We start from the raw sequence: 21,456 nt of genomic DNA on the forward strand, positions 1-21,456 counted from the left end.
TAGATTTATGTGAATTGATCTTGTAATTTAATTAATTGTATTTCTTGGATAGGATTGGAGCCATAGCAAGTCTCCCCTACCCCCCCTAATTTTAGGCTCCTTTGTTTTTTTTTTAATTTTATATGTTAAAAAGGTGGAATTTAGTTCTGCATATTCTTAATGCTTTTGAAATTTGCCCCCATGTAGGTTATAACCCCCCTCTCCCCTTTAGGATGGTTTGATTGATTATCAGGTTGGATTTTTTTTTATTTTGACATTAGTATCATCAATTAAATTTATTTAAGAGTTAAAGGATATTGTACACATTTTTTATACCATATTTAAAGAAATAAAAATTAAATTATAAATTAAGTTATGAAGAACTATTTTTGCACACATTAATATAAGATCATATAAATATATGTATATATTTGTTTAGTTAAGTTATACCAGGTCAACTTAGGCATTTCTAACAAGTGTGGGAGAAGGAGATTTTGTAATTGCACCAAAAAAAATATACTAGAATATTTCTTAATATATATATTCCTAAAATATCTAATAATGCCCATTAGGCATGTTTGAAGGTATCATTCGCATTGGGGTAGGCTGCATATAAAAAGGCTACAGTGGTGGAGACATAAATGGAGGTGGCGGTTGCATAAGTGGTGGTGGTGGTTGCATAAACAGTGGAGATGGCTGTACAAAGAGTGATGGTGGCAGCGGCGATGACATGGTAGGTGAAGGGGTGGCTAAAGTCAGTGCTACTGAAGATATTAATGGTGGTGGAAAAAATAAAAGGTGTGATGAATGGGAGGGTGAGAGTGGTATTATTTGGTCTGGAGTAGGTGGCAGCGGAGACCTCATATGGTCCGCTATCACTTAGGCCGGTCCATAATTTGACACTATGATTACTATCCAATTGATCTCCATGACAAACCTCACTGTTGGCGTTTGGATAGATTACAAAGATAATCAAATGAGAATTTAAATTCTTAATAAGATCTTTATTTAAGAACTAATAATGGTCCAGCTGTCTTGAATGCAAAAAACTTTTTTTAAAAAATAATAATCATAGCATAGTATGAATAATTAATTATGTTAGCCAACAATACTAAAACAATTATCAAACAATTGAAAATAAACAATTTCAAATTGATCGTATTTTATCATAAAAAATTGTACTATGGTGTCCCTTAAAGTGGATCCACAAAATAGTTTCTTATACCTAAATCTTTTTTTTGATTATGAATTTCATTGGGTTTATCCCAAATTTTCTTCCGTAAAAAGAATTCCTTGTGTGTGAGAATTTTATTCTTAATAGTCAAAATACTCAAAAAAAACAAACAAACATTGGCACAATAATTAACAATTATTATTAAACTAAATATTAATAACAATGAATATATATATATATATATATAATAATTATAAGGAGAAATAAACGTTAATTGAGTAATTAAGATAAATTTAAGGAGTCAATGTATGATTTAAATAACTATTGTAACTGCCAAAACATATTAATATGTGCGCATAAAATAAATACTAATTATTTATTTAAGAAGGTAATTAATGTAAATAAATTTAAGCAGTTCATGTATGATATATAGAATAATAAATAAGCACTAATAATGCAACAATTATAGAAATAACTAATTATAATTTATTATACTAAATAAGTAAATGAATAATTATTATTTAAAACTAAAATTATAAGCACAAATAATTCTAAATGAATAAGTATATGGTAAATAAATAATTATGTTTTATAAAAAGGGATACAAACTAACTAAATGTGTGTGCGTGCGCACGCATGCGCGTGTAAGATCCTTAACATGTGAATGTGGTCTGCGCATGCGCGTGTAAGATCCTTAACATGTGAATGTGGTCTTTATGTGTAATTTCTCTCTTTTTCTTATTCCTTTTGCTTTATATTACAACTCATATATATATATATATATATATATATATTATAAGAAGCATAAATTACACAACTTCTAAAATATGAGTGAGGTACTTATGTGTGATTTTCTCCTTACTTTCATATCATTTTCTTTTCACTCATTTAGTACCCAACTTCAGTGCACAACAGAGAGCAAGAAAATCAAATTATATATATATATATATATATAGTCTGAAAATGTGTGATTGTATGACTAAAATACATATAAAAATATCAGGATAATTAGTAATAAATATCTAAAAAAATTTAATATCGATTAAACAATGATATTAGCTAAAGATAAACATATTATCTTAATATAATTAAAAGATATAAATGATATTTGAGAAAAAAATTTACTGTATTTTTTTATTTTTTCCTTTCTTCTCTTCTTTTTTGCCCCCTTAGATCTTCCACTCTCTTGTTTTCTTTTTCCCTCCTCACAAGTTGCTAAACAAAAATGAGAGTAATGATCAAGCTTAGAATGAATGGACCTGCTAAAGTTATATCATCCTATACTATTCTCTTTTTTTTTTTTTTACTTCATCAAAAATGTCTAGCTATCATCCTTCACATTTTTTTTCTTTCTTTTCCCACATCTTATCAAATTTATCACATCACACACTTTTTTTTGTCCCTTTATTTTTGTTTTTCTCGTGACATCTACCCCTTTCTTTTTAAAAAACTCTTAGAAATTAAATAATTAATATCTTAGTCAGTATTGTGCAAAATACAAGAGAACAAATAAATCTTTTGAAATTCTTAAAGGAATTCTATATTTATTCTTTATGTATTTATTTATTTTATTATTATTACTACTTACACATATATCTTATTACATTATACCATACCTATTTACTTATAAAATCTTATGTAGATTATGTGTATGGGATTATATTTGGAGTGTGTGTGTGTATTTATTTAATTTTTTTTAAAGGGTGTTACATAGGTGGCTCTAGAATCTTTATTAGGTTGGAGTCTATAAATAAAAATTATGTACCATACATTTAAAATGTCCAAATGAATAAAAATTACTCCTCATTTTTTCTAATTTTTTAGTACCTTGTTCATTTCTCTTACCTTAAATCTCTCTTATTTTTCTTCTGATTTCATAATTCATACTTGGTCAATGTTTTTTTTTAACATACAACGGATATTTATAAATTAATAGACTATGTTTAACTTTTTAATACAATTAATGTAACTGTTATTGGTATTCACATATTATAGAGTTACCTATCACAATGGAAGAGTAAATTTTGACTAAAATGAGTCACAGTTAAACAAATGGATATGCCTGTGCATAGGCATTTGACATTGTTTGGAAGTTCTGCAAATGTCACAAAATATATTACAAATTGCTGAATAGCTTTTTAGGATATAATTGAGAAGTTTATGCAAAAGCAACACTCTAGATCCGGTCTTAATCAAAACAGAAGTGCATGTTTCAATTTCAAGCTCTTGATGATTGAGTCTATCTTTCAGGTACAACGCTTCAAGCTCCTCGACCACAGCCCTCCCTTTGCCTTGACGTCTTCCCCTACCACTATGACCCGTATGGCTAAACTCATACTGCAACAAAAGAAAAACATAATTAACCCCCAAGAAAATAGCAATATCATGGTTATCATCATTTGCTACTTTCCTATTCAGAATGGAATTATTAAGCTTGCTAAATATATAAATACAATGGAACAATTATAAGCTTAAGATGAAACATGTGAGTGTCTTTATACCTTCTCCTTAAAATGACCTGATCATCAGCATCAATTTGAAAATGACCATGCTTGTAGCCATAGTCAGAAACCTTGCTGACGGCATCCTTCATAAAATCAAAGACATTATAGATTTGTACAATTTTTTTTTTTTTTGCAATAAAAGGACAAGGGCTTTTCCAAGGCTCCCACCCCTACCTTTGACAATACGTAGCAAAATAGACAATCTCTTTTCTTTTCCAGATCTTCGCGCTCTGCATTGATATCGGCCCACTTTGATCAAGCAATCTCCACATCTTTTAAAGAACGAAATTCCATACCGGTTGAGTTTGATTTCTTTTGCCTCTTACTCTTGAAGAATTGGGGAAAAAATGAGTTCACATATTTAAATTAGTTATAATGAATTTAGTAATATATGTTAATGTAAAACATGAGTTGGGGAGTTAAAAACCAGAACCATTATCATATCACAAGTATACACTTCTTAAGTATTATATGCATCTTCCTGTAAAGGGACACTTCCTTCAATAGGTATAACATTTACATACAAACATGATAAGACTTCCTTTTGGTCTACTATTAGTATGAAGAGTCTTATCAACTCAATTAATCAAATAACACCCTCTTGTTAGTATACATTAGAACACTACATATATGAATATTATGTGAGTTCGATCTTTGAGCACAACATTCTTTCAACCATGAAAACAAAGTTGTGCAAATCAATATATTGAATCGGAATTGCAATTTCAACATTTGTACTATAAAAGATCATGATGAAGCAAACAAACAAGAAAATAAGTTTGTCAAAGCAATATATAGGGAAAGAACTAAAGAATACTGTAGCATCCAGATAGAAAATTAAAAAAAAATTGCAGTAAGTCAAATAGATGGATTTCTTTTTCGCAATTAGAATTGAGAAACTGGCAATCAAGAGCCTACGTTTTCTCTCTTTTATGGTGATGTTTTGATGTGCTAGACTTAACTATCCATTACAATCACCATTAGAAACTAACCTCTAATTAATGCAATAGAAATATGTAAATATACATTTAATTTCAATTCAAAGATTAAGATTGACATTGAGTTGTGAAATGTCACAAGTCTTAAAAAACAAAGAAGGAGAATGAAGTTTAAAAAACAATTATAAACCCAAATAAGCAAAGGAATTATGAAGCACGAACACTCCAACAATATTAATTAATCATTCTTTTTCCCAATATCAATTAGGACCCGTTTGTTTAAAATTAAAAAACAAATAATTTTTAGAGAGTCTATAGATTTTATAAAAATATATTTATTTTATAAAGATTTTGTAAAAAGTAAATATCATTTAATGTTTAGTTACAATAATAAAAAAGTAATTATTAATTGGCTATTTTTAAATTTTATAATATCTTTCTTGATATTTGTTTTATAAAAATAATTTATTATTATATTATTTTAAAATTTTATGATATTTTTCAATATCCCACCTCTTCTGCTACATACTCAGGCACATGAACGTTGACTAATGGACTCTCTCATTTACTATATTAGATTATTCTTAAAAACTATGGAAAGTAATTTTTTTAAAATAATCAAAATCTACCTTTTTTATAAATTCTGATTATTTTTAAAAATTTAAACAAACATTATAAAAACTCACAAAATAAATTTTTTCAAAAAATAAGTGATTTTTTCATAAAACAAGCTAAAACAAACAAGTTCTTAATTATTCTGTAATTAGATGGGTAGGTAAAATGCATATACTAATAGTTATTAAAAGACTAAACTCTTTTTTAAATACATATATTACTTAAAGAGTATTAATAATATACTAACAGTTATTACTATTAAAAGAACTTTAATAATAATTTAAATTGCTTAAATTTGATTTAAGAACCATCATGTTACAAAATAAATGGATTTGTTATATTATATATTAAAAGTGAAATGTTAGAATTATTTAACTATAAAGTTTAAATATTTAATTTTACAGCTCAAAAAGCTAGGAAAATAACATGAGACAGATAAATGACAAGACATTAAGCCTCCTATAATTATTAACACACTTATATAGAATATTTAATTAGCGTATAATTGAAAAAAATGTATAATTTTTAAAGAGGTTAAAAAACACTTAAATATCGCGAGGTAATTACCAATATTGAAGTCCGAAGGAGTACTATGCTAGAAGTCGTGTGAGTCATAAATAACTAAAGTGGTCTCTAGCATCACGTCCGCTCTGTAAGGAATGGGCATATATAAGACCTAGTGATATATAATTATTGCCCCTAATTAGATGATGCAGCAAACGTTTTGTTGTCTAATTAGATTAAGATCATATATTTTTTTTATTTATTATTGATCCATGATATGATAATAATTATACAAATTTAGAAGGCTTAAAGCCTTGAACACATTCAAAATGAAGACATGCTGGAAATGAACCATGAAGTGGCTGGGAAATAATAACATGCGAGAAGCAGTGGGTACATATATATCTCAATTCTCACTTTTGGAATTCAAGGAGGGCATAGAAGTAGTCAAAATGGAGGGCACGGAAACGAGGGAAACCAGCAGAAAGGCCAAGCTGCTTGAACTGATCTTCAGTCCGATGCTTACCTTTGGCTCTGTAGATTGTCATCACAAAAATGTCGCCCTCTAGCAACGCTCGAGTTCTGCGGCTGTCGTCGGATTCCTCCGGCAGCACCGGTTCGCAAGCTATCAATTTTCCTCCCTCCGGCAGCGCCTTGTAACAGTTCTCCAGTATCTTCTTGCACTCCTCGTCCGTCCAAGTTGTTAGTATCCACTGTAAAATCAAATAACACCCCCATTTAATTTATTACTCTCTTTTCCTTTTCATTATTAATATAACCACCAAGGAAGACACAAGACATTAAAGTGTTGGTTAATTAGTTGCTTTGTCTGGCATATGTACATATGTAATGTAAAATTGTTAGGTGTGCACACATAACTCTCTCTCTCCACACGACTAAACGTATGAGAGATGAAATGTCTCGATAAATAAGTCCTTGGCATTCTAAAATCGATTGCAGTGCACAGTGACAGTATTGCCCTATATATATTCTAAAGCTTTTTGAAACAGATAATATAAATGAGTCAAGATCCGTTCATATGCAAAGAAAGTGAATTTGGATTCAACAACTACAAGTACTGAATGTTTATATTATCTGAATCATTAAAATTCACATCAATTATTTAGATAAATTCACTTATTCATTAATGTCATGTCAAGTATGAATCTAAAATCATTTATCTAAATTTCAATAATTTATTTGGTACAAACACTAATACCCATAATAAATACAATCTCTGGATCCAAATGTCATCTTCTTCGACAACAGATTGTCTCTTTTAAGAAAATTGTGGTCAACAATATAAATAAGATACCTATGACAAGCTACCAGAAGAGATGTAACAAAGTCCCATATTGAATCAGCAAAAAAGTAAAAAATGAGTCGATGTCCAAGCATAATATTCTCAACAACAATTGTGTAGTGTACAAATTTCAATTTGTTCCTTTTTTTTTTTGAAAAAATTATAAGTGAAAATATAAAATTTTAATAAAGAAAAAATGTGAGGAAAAAATGAAATAAAACTTTCAATCTCATTTATTTATTTCTTTCAATCCAACTCACTAAAATTTCTCATTCATCCCTTCCCTTTCTAAAACATATTTTTTGTTTTAAAATTTGTTTCTTTTAGACTGTATAAACTTGATTTATTTTACGATTCGCTATCATAAAAACAATTTATTTTATCATTTCTTATCTATTTACATGTTAAAACTATATATGGCAACTTATTTTATTCTATAACCTTTTACTTGCCCAATTTAGGTAATAAATTATTATATTTTATAATTTGGAGATCCAGTCTCCCTCCCACGCATATTAAAAAGTTAAACATCACATTTTATTTCAAAATTTGTCACCCACATACATCTAATATATTAAATGTTATTCTAATAATAACTTTTTTGTTTGGCAATTTAGTACTATACATACGAAAAATAAAAGCAATTTAATTTACTTTATAATTTAGTACTTTTTTATATATTAAAAATACAAGAAATCCTGTCAATGGGTTGTGTATATTCTTATAAATTAAATTTGCAATTCCATAGCAAGCCTCACCCCCATTTTTTTTTTCACAGTAATCCCTACATTTATCATCTATTTTTGATTATCGATCCCACACCCATATTTTAATTTTCGCCATGCATCTCACATTTTCCCCCACTTTTTCCCAATTATATAATTTTTTAAAAAGGAAAGTATGCACCTTTGATACCACAGTACTGTACATTTACAGTACCAATAATAGACTATTTACGATTGAGAAAAAGATGCCACTCCCGTGAGCTTGTCATGGAACGGGAAGAGAGTGTCCCCACTTCTCTACCCTCCATTTCCCCCCATTTTTTTCACATCATTTTTAGATTAAAATTTTAAGAGTTTAGATTCAATTTTTAATAATATCTGGCATTAAATCTGACACTGTAAGTCGATACATACCTAGTTACCTACTGTTTTCCCCCTTTCCCCGTGGAACCATTTTAGTTATCTATTACTGTAACCTAGTATTTTTTTTATAATGAATCGAATTATTTATCCAAAAAAAAAGACGACGATATTTATAATAAAGAGATTAAACTATAACATTCTGTTACTTTGATTAAACTATTACATTGGAGGAGTTTATGTTTTATTAATTAATACCTAGAATATCTGGCATGCTGAAGAATTTTTTTTTTTTTTTTTTATCCGAGATCCCCGAAGCCTCGAGAGATATATACCTGAATGCTCAACTCAAGATGGGATGGGTGGGAACACTTTCAATCTAACAGGTTATGAGTTAGTTTAGGTAATTAGATTGAAGTTTATTAAATACTCCCCAATTCAAAAATACAATACATTTTTAGTTAATAATCTCACTCTCCATAAATTAATTAACAATTTTTAACCTAGCATCATATATGATGCTATACTTATCCTTGCTTAATGGATTGCTTTACTTAAAAATAAATATAAAATAATTTATTTATTAATAACATTTAACTTTAGAATAGTAATAACAAATTTTTTAATATCTAATCCTTAAAAAAATGTCTTTTACTTTTCAACAGAAAAAGTATAAATACTTAAATATTCAAATGAAGAGGAAAAGAGATAAAATAAAAATAAAACGATACATATCTTTATTTCAATTTCTCATCTCATTTGTTATTATTTTCATTGATAAATATGTGCAGTATATAAGTATAAGATAGAAATAATTTTGTAAATATACAATAACACCCATATATCTAAGTAAGAAACAATAAGTACAACAGATATTTTTTTTGAAAAAATGCAATCATATCTGAAAGTTATACCGACACACTGCGGAGTACCGGATGCTACCCTTTCCAGTCTCCACAGGTAACAATTACTCTGCCTACCGGTCCCCCCCCCCCCCCCCCGGGTGTCGTAGAGCAGTAACTAGGGGTATTAGAAGTAAACAAAAATCAATAAATGCAATTAAGTCTAAAGTAAGAATTAAGACACACCACCCATTTTTATTTATAAAAAAAATTATTATTTTTATTTATTTTTTATATAAATAAAATTATATATTTTAATAATCATTTATTATATAATTTTTAAATCACCTTCATAATTTATATTAATAAAAATAATTAATACATATATATATATGTTGATTAATATAAAGCATTTTAATTTAATTTTTTATTTTTAAAAATAATTATTATGGTTAATTAATTTTTTTAAATTATATAATATAATTTTTTATATATATAAAAATGAAGGGAGTAAGACTAGAAGAGGGCATTAGGGCATAGTGGCATTAAAAGGGCATCAATCAAATTACTAAAAGTTAACAAAGACGCACCTTCATGAAGATGGCATCGCCTTGGGGAATAGACTTGAACATGTCACCACCAACGTGGGTTACCCCTGACAAATAAATTAGCAGCAGCAGCAGATATCAGCCAATAGGAAAGTAGAACCACAGATTCCCTGCTTCCCCGATCTGTATCTTCCCCAACAATGACTTGGTGGCTTTCACACGGCTTACCTGGAATGACGGCCGCTTTGGCTACCACTTCCGGCAGATCGAAGTTAATCCCTTCTCGCACGCTTCGATGTTTCTGTAGGATCATCCTCAGGCAATCCCCTCCACTCCCACCCACGTCTACCAGTCTCTCCACCCCTAAGAACCCATCGTATCCCTCCAGCACCGCCTTCATGAACGGTACCGATACCCCGGACATCGCCTTCACCATCAATCCGTTCATCTCCGGCTCTTTCACATAGTAATCGTACGCCGCCTGTCCGTTAGCCTTCACGAACGGCTCCTCCGTCGAGTCCTTCACCGCCTCATGCACCAACGGCCACGCCCGCATCAGCGCGTCCTGTTTATCCGTTTATGCAAAAATCAGATACAGAGGAAATTCAATATAGCGATTAATGTTACCGGATTTCAAAATGACGAGCCTGGTGGTGCTGGAGCACGTAAGCCGCATAGGACAGGCCTTCTTCATCGGTGACGAGGGTTTTGCCGACGTCGGTCAGGGAGTATTTTCTCTCGCCGCCGGAGTCGATGTGCTCGGCGAAGACCCCATAACTGGTGAGCATGCGAAGGATGCGTTGGAGGTTTTCGGCGTCGCCGCCGGAAGGGAGGACACGCATGAGAATCTCAGAGGCGGCGAGGGGAGTGTTGGAGCCGGACTGCCAGATGGCGTCGGGAACGTTGAGGCGGACGATGGCATTGAGGGACATGGGCACACTGATCATGTTGGCCAGTTCCAGGATGGCCAGCCTTGCTTGGTTCCGGGACTCCGATGACTCTTTCGCAGACATAACTCCGTCGTCCCTCACGGTTTCTCCCACCTGCAGCTAGAGATACAGATAGAACTCTCTTCTCATATATCATATTTGTGTGTGATTGATGTTGGATTATTGATATTAAGTTTAAATTAAAAACCAAAACAAAACGAAGCAGAGGCTCTCAAAAAGGCCAACATGGCCCAGAACTCACGTGTGGTCCGTGGGGCCAGAAATCCGCCGTCGATTTTTTTTTTTTTTTAAATATTGAAAGGATGATTCATTTGTAGCATAAGGTTACAAACTCAAAAATCTTCCACAAGACCATTTCTCTGCCTTTGCCATCGATATTTTCAGAATCCAACTAACCTCCTAATTTGTGTACTCTTGTAACAAATATAAAAGGATTTAAATCATCTGAAAGTGAGATTGGTAAATTTAAGTGAAGTTTTCTTTTTTAAATTTTTTTCTTCATTTTTTATTCTTTTATAAAATATAAAATCTTCTCTCTTTTTTTAAAAAGGAAAACCTTTCAAAAATTCACTAATCCCAACTTTAGAAGATTTGAGTCCAAAATAAAAACATCTGTACTCCAAAAAAAAAAAATCAAAACATTGGTTTAGGGTTTATTATTTTTATATTTTCATTATTGAAAAATGACTGCATTAAATTAAGATTTTAAATTTAGATCATTTGGGAAAAAATTTGACAATCCAGATCAGTTGGACAGTCCAGAAGAAGGTAAGTGGGATTGGAGTCTTCTTCAAAATCTACTAGTGCCTATCTCATGTTGAAGTTAAACTTGGCTCATTTGACAGCGAAGGTAAAGCCAAGCGCAGGTGGAATTTAACCAAAAAAAAAAAATGGCACTTGCACTGTGAGCCGTTCCTATTAATTGCTTACAGTTGCAGCTAATATTAATTTGTAATGAAGAAAATGACGAATAATGGGCAAAGGGTAAGCATTTTCCTATGGCTAGCCCTGGCGATGAGGAAGAAGCTTGTTATGAATATGATGATGAAAGGCATAGAAGACACCTCGTCGCTTATGCTATGCCAAGGGGGAATTGAAGATATTGATCACGTCCTCGGAAAGTGTCCACGAGCGAACGAGCTTATGATTGTTGGTGAGTGGTAGCTCTTCGGCACCTTCTTGGATCTCGTTGGCCGTCCTTTCCATGAATATGCTCTCCACTAATCTCCAACTTCAACACCGCAGCACCCCCATGGAAAACTATATTCAGCCTACCATTTTGCAAATTATAGGAGGTAATGAGGTTATCAATGACTACAACCTTGTCAATGAAAAAGCTATATTCATTACTAGCAACCTTGTTGGTTTGGATGGAGGGAAAAAATAGAAAGAAGAAAAAAAATAGTTTACGAAAAAAATTTAAAAAATAGTTTTTTTTAACTACTCTTAAGAATTATCCCTCATAATTTTCCTTCCTTTTCTATTTTTCTCCACATCCTAACAAAGGGCAAGGCTTGATTTGAATGGTGAGAAAAGTGGAAAGAAAATAAGAAGAAGAAAAATTAGAAAGAGATATTTTCAAAAATAGTAATTTTTTAAAATATTTTTAGGAGTTTTCCTATTTGTTTTCCTTACTCTATTTTTCACCTCATCCAAATGAAGAGTTAGAGTCTTCATATATAACATTCTAAAAAGCTAATCAAGATTAACTTAAATAAAAGAGAGTGATTAATTGAATTAATATGGTATGTAGTCAAAAAAGTTTAATAGATGTGTTTGGTTGTAATTTCAATTTTAAATATAGGTTCGAGGTGAAGTTGAGTTACCCAGGCATCAAAAAGTAAGAAAAGCTAAAGTAGAAGCCTTTATGTCACATGCCGCAGCGTGTAGCATGTCCAACGCTGCGCACAAAAGGCAAGCAATAAAGGACATGCCTCTCTATGCCATGCACCATAGCGCGTGATGCATCCGCTACAATGTATGGTCAAAATTTTGCTTAAACTAACTTGTGTCTGTGAGAAAAATTAGAAGAGTGGAAAAAAAATGAAAGCACGTCATTTGCTCAATTAGGGCATGAATTAGGGACCATTGGAGATATTTTGGAGTCTCCTAACATTAAAGATAAGTCCCTTATGCTCTTTACTTCCATTCTCCCTTTATTTTCTTGAAGATTGAAGTTAGAGTTTGAGTTGGGATAATGATTTTCTATCCATATGAGTTATGGATTCAAACTCATTAACTTAGATAGAGTTAATGTAAGTATTTTATACTACTTAAATCTAGTAATAATGGTTTTATACTCTCTTGGTTGGTAAGTGTCATTAAAATCTAAAATTTTCATTTTTAAGGGTTGTTTAGAGTCTTTAATGGCTATTAATGGTAGATTGAGCTCATTAATGACAATATAGGTCATTAGAACTTAGTAAACTCAATGAGTATGATTGGGAGTGAAATTATGATTTTGGTAAAAAGGAAATTGTTGAGTTAAAGGGATAGAAATTATTCAAATAAAGGATCATAATGATATCCTTGTGATTTCATTGTAAATTAACTCAACTTAGTACCATTCAAGCCATTTGGAAAAGCTTAGGAAGTTATATTTTGAGAGGCAAACCTTTGACCTCTTAAAGATTTGAGATAATCAAAAGATATTTAGTTTATACTTTTGTATAATAATTAATTATGTGTTGGAAAGTAATATTTTGAAACTCAATAATGTTCATAAACTCTTATTTGGTGCAAATTTGGCAATTATATTTGATATGTGCAAGTTTATGATAGTAAGATGATGAAAAATAATATGTATACTTCACATAGGTTAGTGGTGCTATTGAGTATAAACATGCATATTTATATATATATATATATATGTACATGAATGCCATAAGACAATGTATTTGATAAGTTATGTTGAGTATAATGGATAAGAATTATGTGAGTATGACATGATATGATAAATATTATTATTATGCATATTATGTGTTAATATGTGTATGGCATGATCATTAAAGCAGGAGTTTGCCTATAGAGAGAAGAGTAGATTGATAAATTCATATGATAACGACTACTTACTATTGAAATCAAAAGTCTATCATGGCACCGACCGTTGAAATCAGGAGGTAGTTATTATACCATAGTTGATTAGGGACTATCCCACCTATTTTTTAAGGGACTCAAACTTAACTAGTCTATATCAGTTCATGAAAAGACTAAATTAGAGGTACAACACCCTATAGTTATTAGTATCGGGAGAACCTATGTATCACGAATGAGTGGGTTCATCCTAGCCTAGAAGCTCCTTACGAGTAGAAGGCTAGGCTAGTTCGAGTCATAGACATTGCCACTAAATAGCCACCAGTTTCATGTCAGAGGTATTGCGAGGGTATAAAGTTAGTATTGATCATGCATTCTATTTTTAACCACACGGTTGTTATTATCATAGTCCGGTGTGTTTTCATTACAAGTGCATAGTTGTTATTGTTGTGACCCCAAGATATGCATTTTTAAAATAAATGTGATAATATGCATTAGTGCCCAATTATATAGTTGTTAGTTTTGTGGCCGAGACTATAATTGTAATTTATGTATGTGAAGCTTATGAAGTTATTTAATTGCCATTTGCATCTATAATTAATCGATATGTAATTGTATAGACTAAATTAACCTTGATTATTGAGTAGTTGTACTCAATCCTTATTTCTTAACATTATAAGGCCTAGCTAATTGGATCAGGATTTAAGAAAATGATTGAAGGCATAGGATTTTGAGTAAACCCTACTTGTAAGCTTCTTAATTGTATTTATATGTATTTGAAGTTATTTGCCAACTTAGAGATCACATTATTCTTTTTTTTTACTACTTAAATTATTGTTGAAAATATCTAGTGTATTTTGTGCCCTAAGCTACTGATATAGGGTTGTAAAACTTAAATAGGGTTAAAATATTAGTGCAAGTAGGGTATACTGTAAATGATGACATGGATGATTATTTTATAACTTTTATATGAAATCACTCCCCCTTTTATGTTTTTGTTAATAAAGGGGTTGAGTGTTGAAATTATAATTTATGTGAAATGGTTTAACTGTAGTGTGTTGCATGAGTCTGTAATAGTTTATTGGGTGTGGTTTAAAGATTGGTGTAGGTTTTTAGCACTTGTATTATGGTTTGGACACCCTTGTTGTGTATCAATGTGAAAAAGGAGTAAATTTTGTAAGGGGTTTTCAACTTTTGATAGGAAAATAATTTAATTATGAAATTATTGTCATTAGTTAGAGTTAAGAAAAAGCTCTCTATAGACACTCAGATCACCTCAATTGGATATCAGATGAAGAAATGGGACGTTTTGAAAGTTTATCTTGAAAGCTATCAAATTTTGTACAATATGTCACAGTGCATGGTACAAAGGCAGCAAGCCATAGTGCAGGAGTGGTATGCCACAACACATGTGATGCGTTAACTAAAAATTGATGTTTTTACACTTTTTTTGCAACTGCATTAACTTAAATTGCATTCTAGGCTTTCCCACATGTTTTAAACTTTGATTTGTGAATGATAAGAGTGTATGGAAGTATTTTAAACTATAAAAAATGGATTCCCATTTGTATAAATTTATAAACTTGGTAATCTAATTGGATTAGTTCCATGATTACCTTGATTTTTAGAGATTAAGGTGGACTAATAAGGGTAATATTACTTATCTAACTCGGAGTTTACATTATATGCCTTTAATTTTCAATTCGCTAAGAGTTCACTTGTTAAAAATTAATTTAATAAAAGTAAATTATTGTAATCAAATGAGCACAAGAGCATGCTTACATTTTCAAAAGTTGAGACCAAATGCATCCTTTGATTTTTAATTTATATTTTCCCTTTAATGATAGATGGTTTTAATTTTGTTGTTCCTATGACTCATCCCTATTCTCTTGTTAGGGCTATTCATATAGCCTAATTGCTCGAGATACCTAGCCAAACCTAGTAAATTTTGCTCAACCTAACTCAAGAAAAAGCAGCTCAACATGTTTTAGGCATGTTCGAGTTAGACTAATGTATGGGCAGGGTCAGGCAATGAGTAAGGTATGCTGCCCTGCCTGTTTGGCCCTACCTAAGAATAAATTTTTTACATATTATTTTTTTTTAATTTTTGGTGACTTATAAACTTGATTAAGGGGGAGTAAGGGTTAAGTTTTCTTCTATTTCCCATTCCCATTTTCAAATTTATTTCCCTTTCAACATTAGCCGATGCCATCAGTCGCTCTCCATTGCACCTCAACCTCTCACTCAACAACTTTGATATTCCCCTTCCTTCCCATCTCTCAGACCTTAATGTTAGCCAAGCACAACATGCGACTTCAACCTCTCAAGGTAGTCTCTAATCTCCCCCCTCTCATTTGCAAGTTCACTTGTGCATGACTAGTAGAGCATCGATTGAGTTTGATGAGCAATGTTGTGCTCTGCAACTTCAACCTACATCTCTCCCTTCTCACTTTAACCTATGACTAAGCTTATAAATCCATCTTTCTCTTTTTCAACTTTTCTTATTAAGGAATGTTGTTAATAGTAGTTGAATATGTTGGTTTAGCACATCTTTGATAAACCTTGTAATTTTAGAATAAGGCATAGGTCTTGAGAAATTTCAAAGGGTTTTTGGTTAATCTGTAGATGACCTAAAAATTATACAATCAAGTTAAAGCCTTGTAATTCTAGGATAGGGCATAGGTCTCTGTAAATGAACTATAAAATATACAATCAAGTTAAAGTCTTTCTGTGAAATGAAATATGAAATACATGCTTCCATCCCCAAAATTGTTAAGAAACTTTGCCCATTTATTCAATATAATATTAATCTCATGCGTATTAAATTCTTTACAATAGGCAGCATCTTCTGCTAGTTTATATGTTATATAAAAAATAATCACAATACGTTAGAATCAAACACTACAGGATGATTGGCTCATGAGAATAATATCTTTCTTTATACATTTGTGTTTGTGGAGTTTGTACCTATCTACATAATCTGTTTCTTCATAAATGAGATGTTTTAATAGTTTGAATTTGAATCATGCTTATTGGCCATTAAAGTTTCTTTTATGGACTGATGTTCTTACTGCCTTGTGTTGTTTTATTATCTAACTTCTGGTTCTATTATGTAATTATGGTCACTTAGATGCCAATTGATTTATTCAGGATATAGAGAAAGTATGGAGGACCAAGCTTCCATTTAAAGTTGCGCTCTATCGTTCCAATTTGTGGTTTTATTATGCTATTAAAGCTGTTGAATTATGGATTTTATGTTGTGCCAAGACTAAAGGTAATTTTTATATTTTGAGCTAATGATTTATGCATTTATGATGTGGATTTATGGAGTATGGGTATTATTTTGGATTGAATTATTAAATATATCTGCTTTTTAAAATGATCCCTTTTAGGTTTGATTTAATAAAATTTTCTTCATAAGCAATAAACAAGGTGCTATCACTTGAGCAAGACAACCCAAAAGGTATCTAGCTTGAAATGTTAGGACTTTTAAGAGTAAAGTTGGACAATAGGTTATATTTTATAACCCAATTAACTTTTGAGTCGAGTATCGAGCAGAGACCTAGCCCTGCCCATGTATAGCTCTATCTATTGTATTTGAATCCCAATGTAGTCTATTTTTTTTACCAAGTGTTGCCTTGTATGGCATCTTTTTAAATTAAATGAAACTGATTTTTTGTTTAAAAAAAAGTTAAATATCACACGCCAGCTGAGGTTTGGGTGCTACAAACTTCAATTAGAGTGTTAAAAGCTTGTTAGAAAATTTTGAATCTTATTTGAATTAAAAAACTGCTGAAAAGAGTTTCGGGGGAAAAAAAAGCCAGTTTAACTTGAAGCTAGAAAAATGAGCTTACAAAGAAATGAGCTTGTGAACGCGCTAATGGGAAAGAAATTGGTTGCATTTAACGGTAATTATAAAGCTTGATTTACAGATTACAGTCAGAGACATTTATCACAGCTTTAGTTGCATTTGCAAACTCGCAGTTTTATAACTTCTATTTCAAACACAACCAAAGTTCAACAATCAAATACAACAAAACAATATTATTATCTTATTTAAATCTATTTTCATAATTTTTTATAATTTAAGACGAAAAAATAAAAAATTAGGGATTTAATTAATTATGTTATTAAAAATTTAAACGTAAATAAAGTCAGTCAGACTCACATGCGTAGACAAAAGAAAGAAAGAAGGAAAGGGCGGTAACGAGCACCACATGGTGAGCGGCAACATCCCAATCGGCCCACATCACATCCACGTTGGTTCTTACGCTGCGGCCTGCGTCCTTCGGCTGCTCTTTAAAATCTGTTCTCTAACTTCAAGGACGTACTGTTCCATGAATAGAAAGGCAAAAGCAAAACTTCAGCAAACTTTTTCCTTTTTTTTTTTTAACCCGAAAACTCCAGCGAACATAAATTCATTCAGTCTCAAATAAACTGATTGTATCATCACCAAGTTTAGGTAAATTTATTCCTAATAGTTATTCGTAAAGGGTTTTTTTGGTGTAAAATATTCATAGAAGTTTTATGCTGTATGAACATTCTATGGATGTGTTCCAGGTTTTTAAGACTCCATACGCTATGCTAGCTCTTCCATTCATTCACTGCATTCTCATCCATATATATATATATATATATATACACATCTGAAGTAAATCAAGTCCTTCTACGATATATTTTATTAACTCAATAAACAAATGTGCTTATGCCAAAAACAACCTTGTCAAAATCTATAATAAACGGATATGGTCGGATTTTTTTTGTGCGGGCCCACTGGGGTAGTTGCAAATCGGGATGTCGCGATACGACGTTAAGTAGACGTAATCGGTTGATTGGGCTCTGTTATTGTCACCACGCAGAGATGTTTATAGTGGATTCCTTGCAAACCGTTGAATTTGCTTCTTTAATAGATAAATTGGTTGAATTGTCGTTATTTTTATCTATTTAGTACATAAAAAGTTTAGGTAAGACGAAGTTGGGAAGATTCTCGAACTCTGGTGTCCAATAATTCTAATAAATTTATATGAAGGCTCTTAAAAAATGCATCACCTTTACCAGCACTAACCAATCATCACATCACTTGTGGGTCGTAGATACAGAATGTAAACCATGTCTACATCTTAAAGAAACCAGTAAGCTTTTTTTGTCCCCTTTCATGCCTATTTGCTGAAGACACTTGGTCTGGATGAAGCTTGGGATTAAAGAACCAGAATGTACAAGTACAGAATTTTGAAAGTGGACCAGATCAAGTTTTTTTTGCTGACTTTCTTCAGTGGGTAGCTGTCCAGTTGACTTGGGCCCGTTAACTGTTGCTGCTGCCCGTTAAAGTGGGCCTCGACCGCAGTGGGTTCCAGGGGTGCGTTCTAACACTCGATGGTCCTCTTTTTTGGGCCAATACTCGATGGTGTTCCTCTTCTTTCTTAAACCCAACAGATATAACAGGAGTGAAATAAAAATTAGTGTGCCAAAAATTGTACACTTTCTTTGTTTTTCATTTTTTACCGGCAAACATTTCATGTACTTTCAAATTAATGTAAACGTGCATCTATTATTTACCCATTTGATTATTAAGTAAATTCATGTGTCCATGCTTTCAAAATATAAGTATTGTGCTAGTGATTTAAATATTATTTAATAATATCGAGCCAATTAATTTAATTTAGATAACATTTGAGCTTAAAATAATGAATAATTTTCCGTGAATTTAGGGAAGTTAACGACTTACGTGCTTGATTAAAATAATTCTCCTAATTTTAATCTATTGTGAAGATGCGAGGATCGTAAATTCCTGAACCGATACAGCAAGGCTTACGTTATAGACAACAAATTAATAGTCTATGATATTGCCTACAGGATGAAAAAAAATGCCCTTTTTTAAGAGAATGAAAAAAATATGCTATTAAATGTTATATTTTACTGGATTTTGAATATTTGAATTGATGACTCCATCGCCGACTTAAAAAAAAAAAAATCTAACGAGCTCGCTAGTTCAAAGGACCCTTCTCATTTTAAATGTTTCTACTTATTCTTCCTTATAAAAAAATACTAAAATTCAGCCGCCCAGAAAAATTCAACTTTACCTAGAGTTACTTCCTCCGGTTATAAATCTATGAATTAGATAACTAATTGACACAGATTAAAAATTAGTTAAGTTAATTATTTATAAAAACGTGTATTAGTCTTTCCTAAAATACCATACTTTTAATATTTTGCATCAGAAACTACTGATATATACGCAATTAATATGGGTAGTCTGAAAAACAAAATGCACGGGTGAGAAGGAAGATTAATGTTACTTATATTTATAAGCAAAACAAAATATTGAACAACTAGTTTTTACTTTTTACAAATATAATATGCTGTCCTATTTATAAAATAATTGGGAAAGGGGTTTTGTCGCTGTTATTTCTTTTAATAAAAACCTACATTGACAATTACTTACAATTTTTGCCTTTCACCCTTATTTAACATTGACGTGGGAAAGTAACATTTTTTTAAGGATTTATTCAATACGAGCAAAGTATGAAATTTATTTAATTTTTAATAGAATTATAATGAGTTTTAATTTTGTTTGGTTCGGATAAAAAATAATGTAGGAAATATCATTTTTGCCTTACAACCGCTAAACCCTGGATGGGCCAACGGTGGATCCCATGCTACGACTGCCACTTTTCACCCGCAGGACGCCCTGGTTGGCGTTTTGAATTTTGATTGGTTTCAGGGAAATAAGTGTGTGCTTTGATAATTGATTGCCATGTTAATCGATCTTTTGTGGAAAAAAAAAATCAATTTTTGCTTCAATTACCCAAACACAAGTTTTTTGGTTAATTGGTTTTTGGAAGAAAAATTAATTTTTTTCGGAAGCTGTGAATTCGAGCTTGTGCAGAGAAACGTTATCAAAAATTATAAAAAGAAGCTTAAGAAAAAAATTATGAAGAAGGCATGTAATTTAATAAAAATAAAATAAAATTTTCTTCTCTTCTCTTTTTTTTAATAAAATTTAAATTTTATATTTTTAAAAAAGTTACCAGCATAAGTTCTATCAACCATCATTTTTCACTCAATACTTGCTATAAAATTAATTTAAATAAAATATTAATTAATAAAAAAATTAATTTAAAATTTAGAGTCATAACAAAGATTGTTGCAAAAGCTCATAGAGAAAGATTTTGCATCATTTATGACATTGTTACATTTTCTTTGTTGCCAAAATTTTAAGACGGTATTTAATATTTTCATCAAATATGGCTCATATTCATAATATCATTGAAGATCAATTTGTATATTATCATCTTTATTAGTTATTATAAAATTGATGTTTGATATTTAAGAATTAAATATTTTTCTTTTATTAAATTTATTTGAATTAAGATATATTGAGTTATTTATTTACATAAATTAAATTATTAATATTAATAATTAATCAAATATGTAATTTAAATAATATATTTTACTTCTTAAATAAAATTTAACAAATTTCATAATATTATATACAAATATATTAATAATTTAATTTTAAAAAGCAATATCCTATATAGTAATTTATATAGCTAAAATTAATTTTAATTAAATTATTCAAAAATTTTTAATTCTACTAAAATTAATTTTAAAAAATAGTATTTAAATATATTGTATTATAATATAATCAATTGTAATTAAAATTATCATTTAATTAATTATTTTTATAATTTATCATATTCAATTAAAATTCAAATGGGCACCGAATAAAATGGGTTTTGGAAGTTGAGGCTGTGGATCTTATACGGGGATCAATGTAGTGTATATGCAAGTGATCAAAATCGGGTCAAGTCAACTGAAAAAGGCCAGCTTGGTCATGGTCAACTTTCATGGCAAGTTCTAACCCACCAACCATTAACATTGACCTCTTAAAATATACGTTTCAGCTTTTGAATTTCTCAACTGTTTTACTTAGCTGCCGCTTCAAAACCCAACGAATTTCATGTTCCTTTAATTGACATTT

General features: G+C 30.8%; 1 protein-coding gene and 1 long non-coding RNA gene across 2 annotated transcripts; both read right to left on the reverse strand.

Annotated features, from left to right (window-relative positions):
• Positions 1-3,237: 3,237 nt before the first annotated feature.
• On the reverse strand, positions 3,238-4,285 carry LOC129308367 (uncharacterized). The gene is made up of 3 exons (XR_008592594.1): positions 3,832-4,285; positions 3,655-3,740; positions 3,238-3,490 (listed from the first exon to the last, which is right to left on the reverse strand). It is a non-coding gene; the product is annotated as an uncharacterized LOC129308367 (long non-coding RNA).
• A 1,660-nt stretch (positions 4,286-5,945) lies between these two features.
• LOC129308357 (nicotinate N-methyltransferase 1) lies at positions 5,946-10,582 on the reverse strand. The gene is made up of 4 exons (XM_054949441.1): positions 10,140-10,582; positions 9,721-10,057; positions 9,535-9,599; positions 5,946-6,427 (listed from the first exon to the last, which is right to left on the reverse strand). Exons 1-4 carry the CDS (start codon positions 10,503-10,505, stop codon positions 6,128-6,130), a joined length of 1,068 nt encoding a protein of 355 aa, XP_054805416.1. The 5' UTR covers positions 10,506-10,582; the 3' UTR covers positions 5,946-6,127.
• Between the last annotated feature and the right edge of the window lie 10,874 nt (positions 10,583-21,456).

Source organism: Prosopis cineraria, unplaced genomic scaffold (assembly GCF_029017545.1).
Source record: "Prosopis cineraria cultivar Desert tree isolate PC_DT_omini unplaced genomic scaffold, ASM2901754v1 PC1, whole genome shotgun sequence".
NCBI lineage: Eukaryota > Viridiplantae > Streptophyta > Magnoliopsida > Fabales > Fabaceae > Prosopis > Prosopis cineraria.

Coding starts and splice junctions, on each gene's coding strand:
- LOC129308357 (XM_054949441.1), bottom strand. CDS start 10,505: ATGTCTGCGAAAGAGTCATCGGAGTCCCGGAACCAAGCAAGGCTGGCC. Junction 10,058..10,139: donor ACGTGCTCCAGCACCACCAG/GCTCGTCATTTT, acceptor ACGGATAAACAG/GACGCGCTGATGCGGGCGTG. Junction 6,428..9,534: donor GCGATGCCATCTTCATGAAG/GTGCGTCTTTGT, acceptor TTGATTTTACAG/TGGATACTAACAACTTGGAC.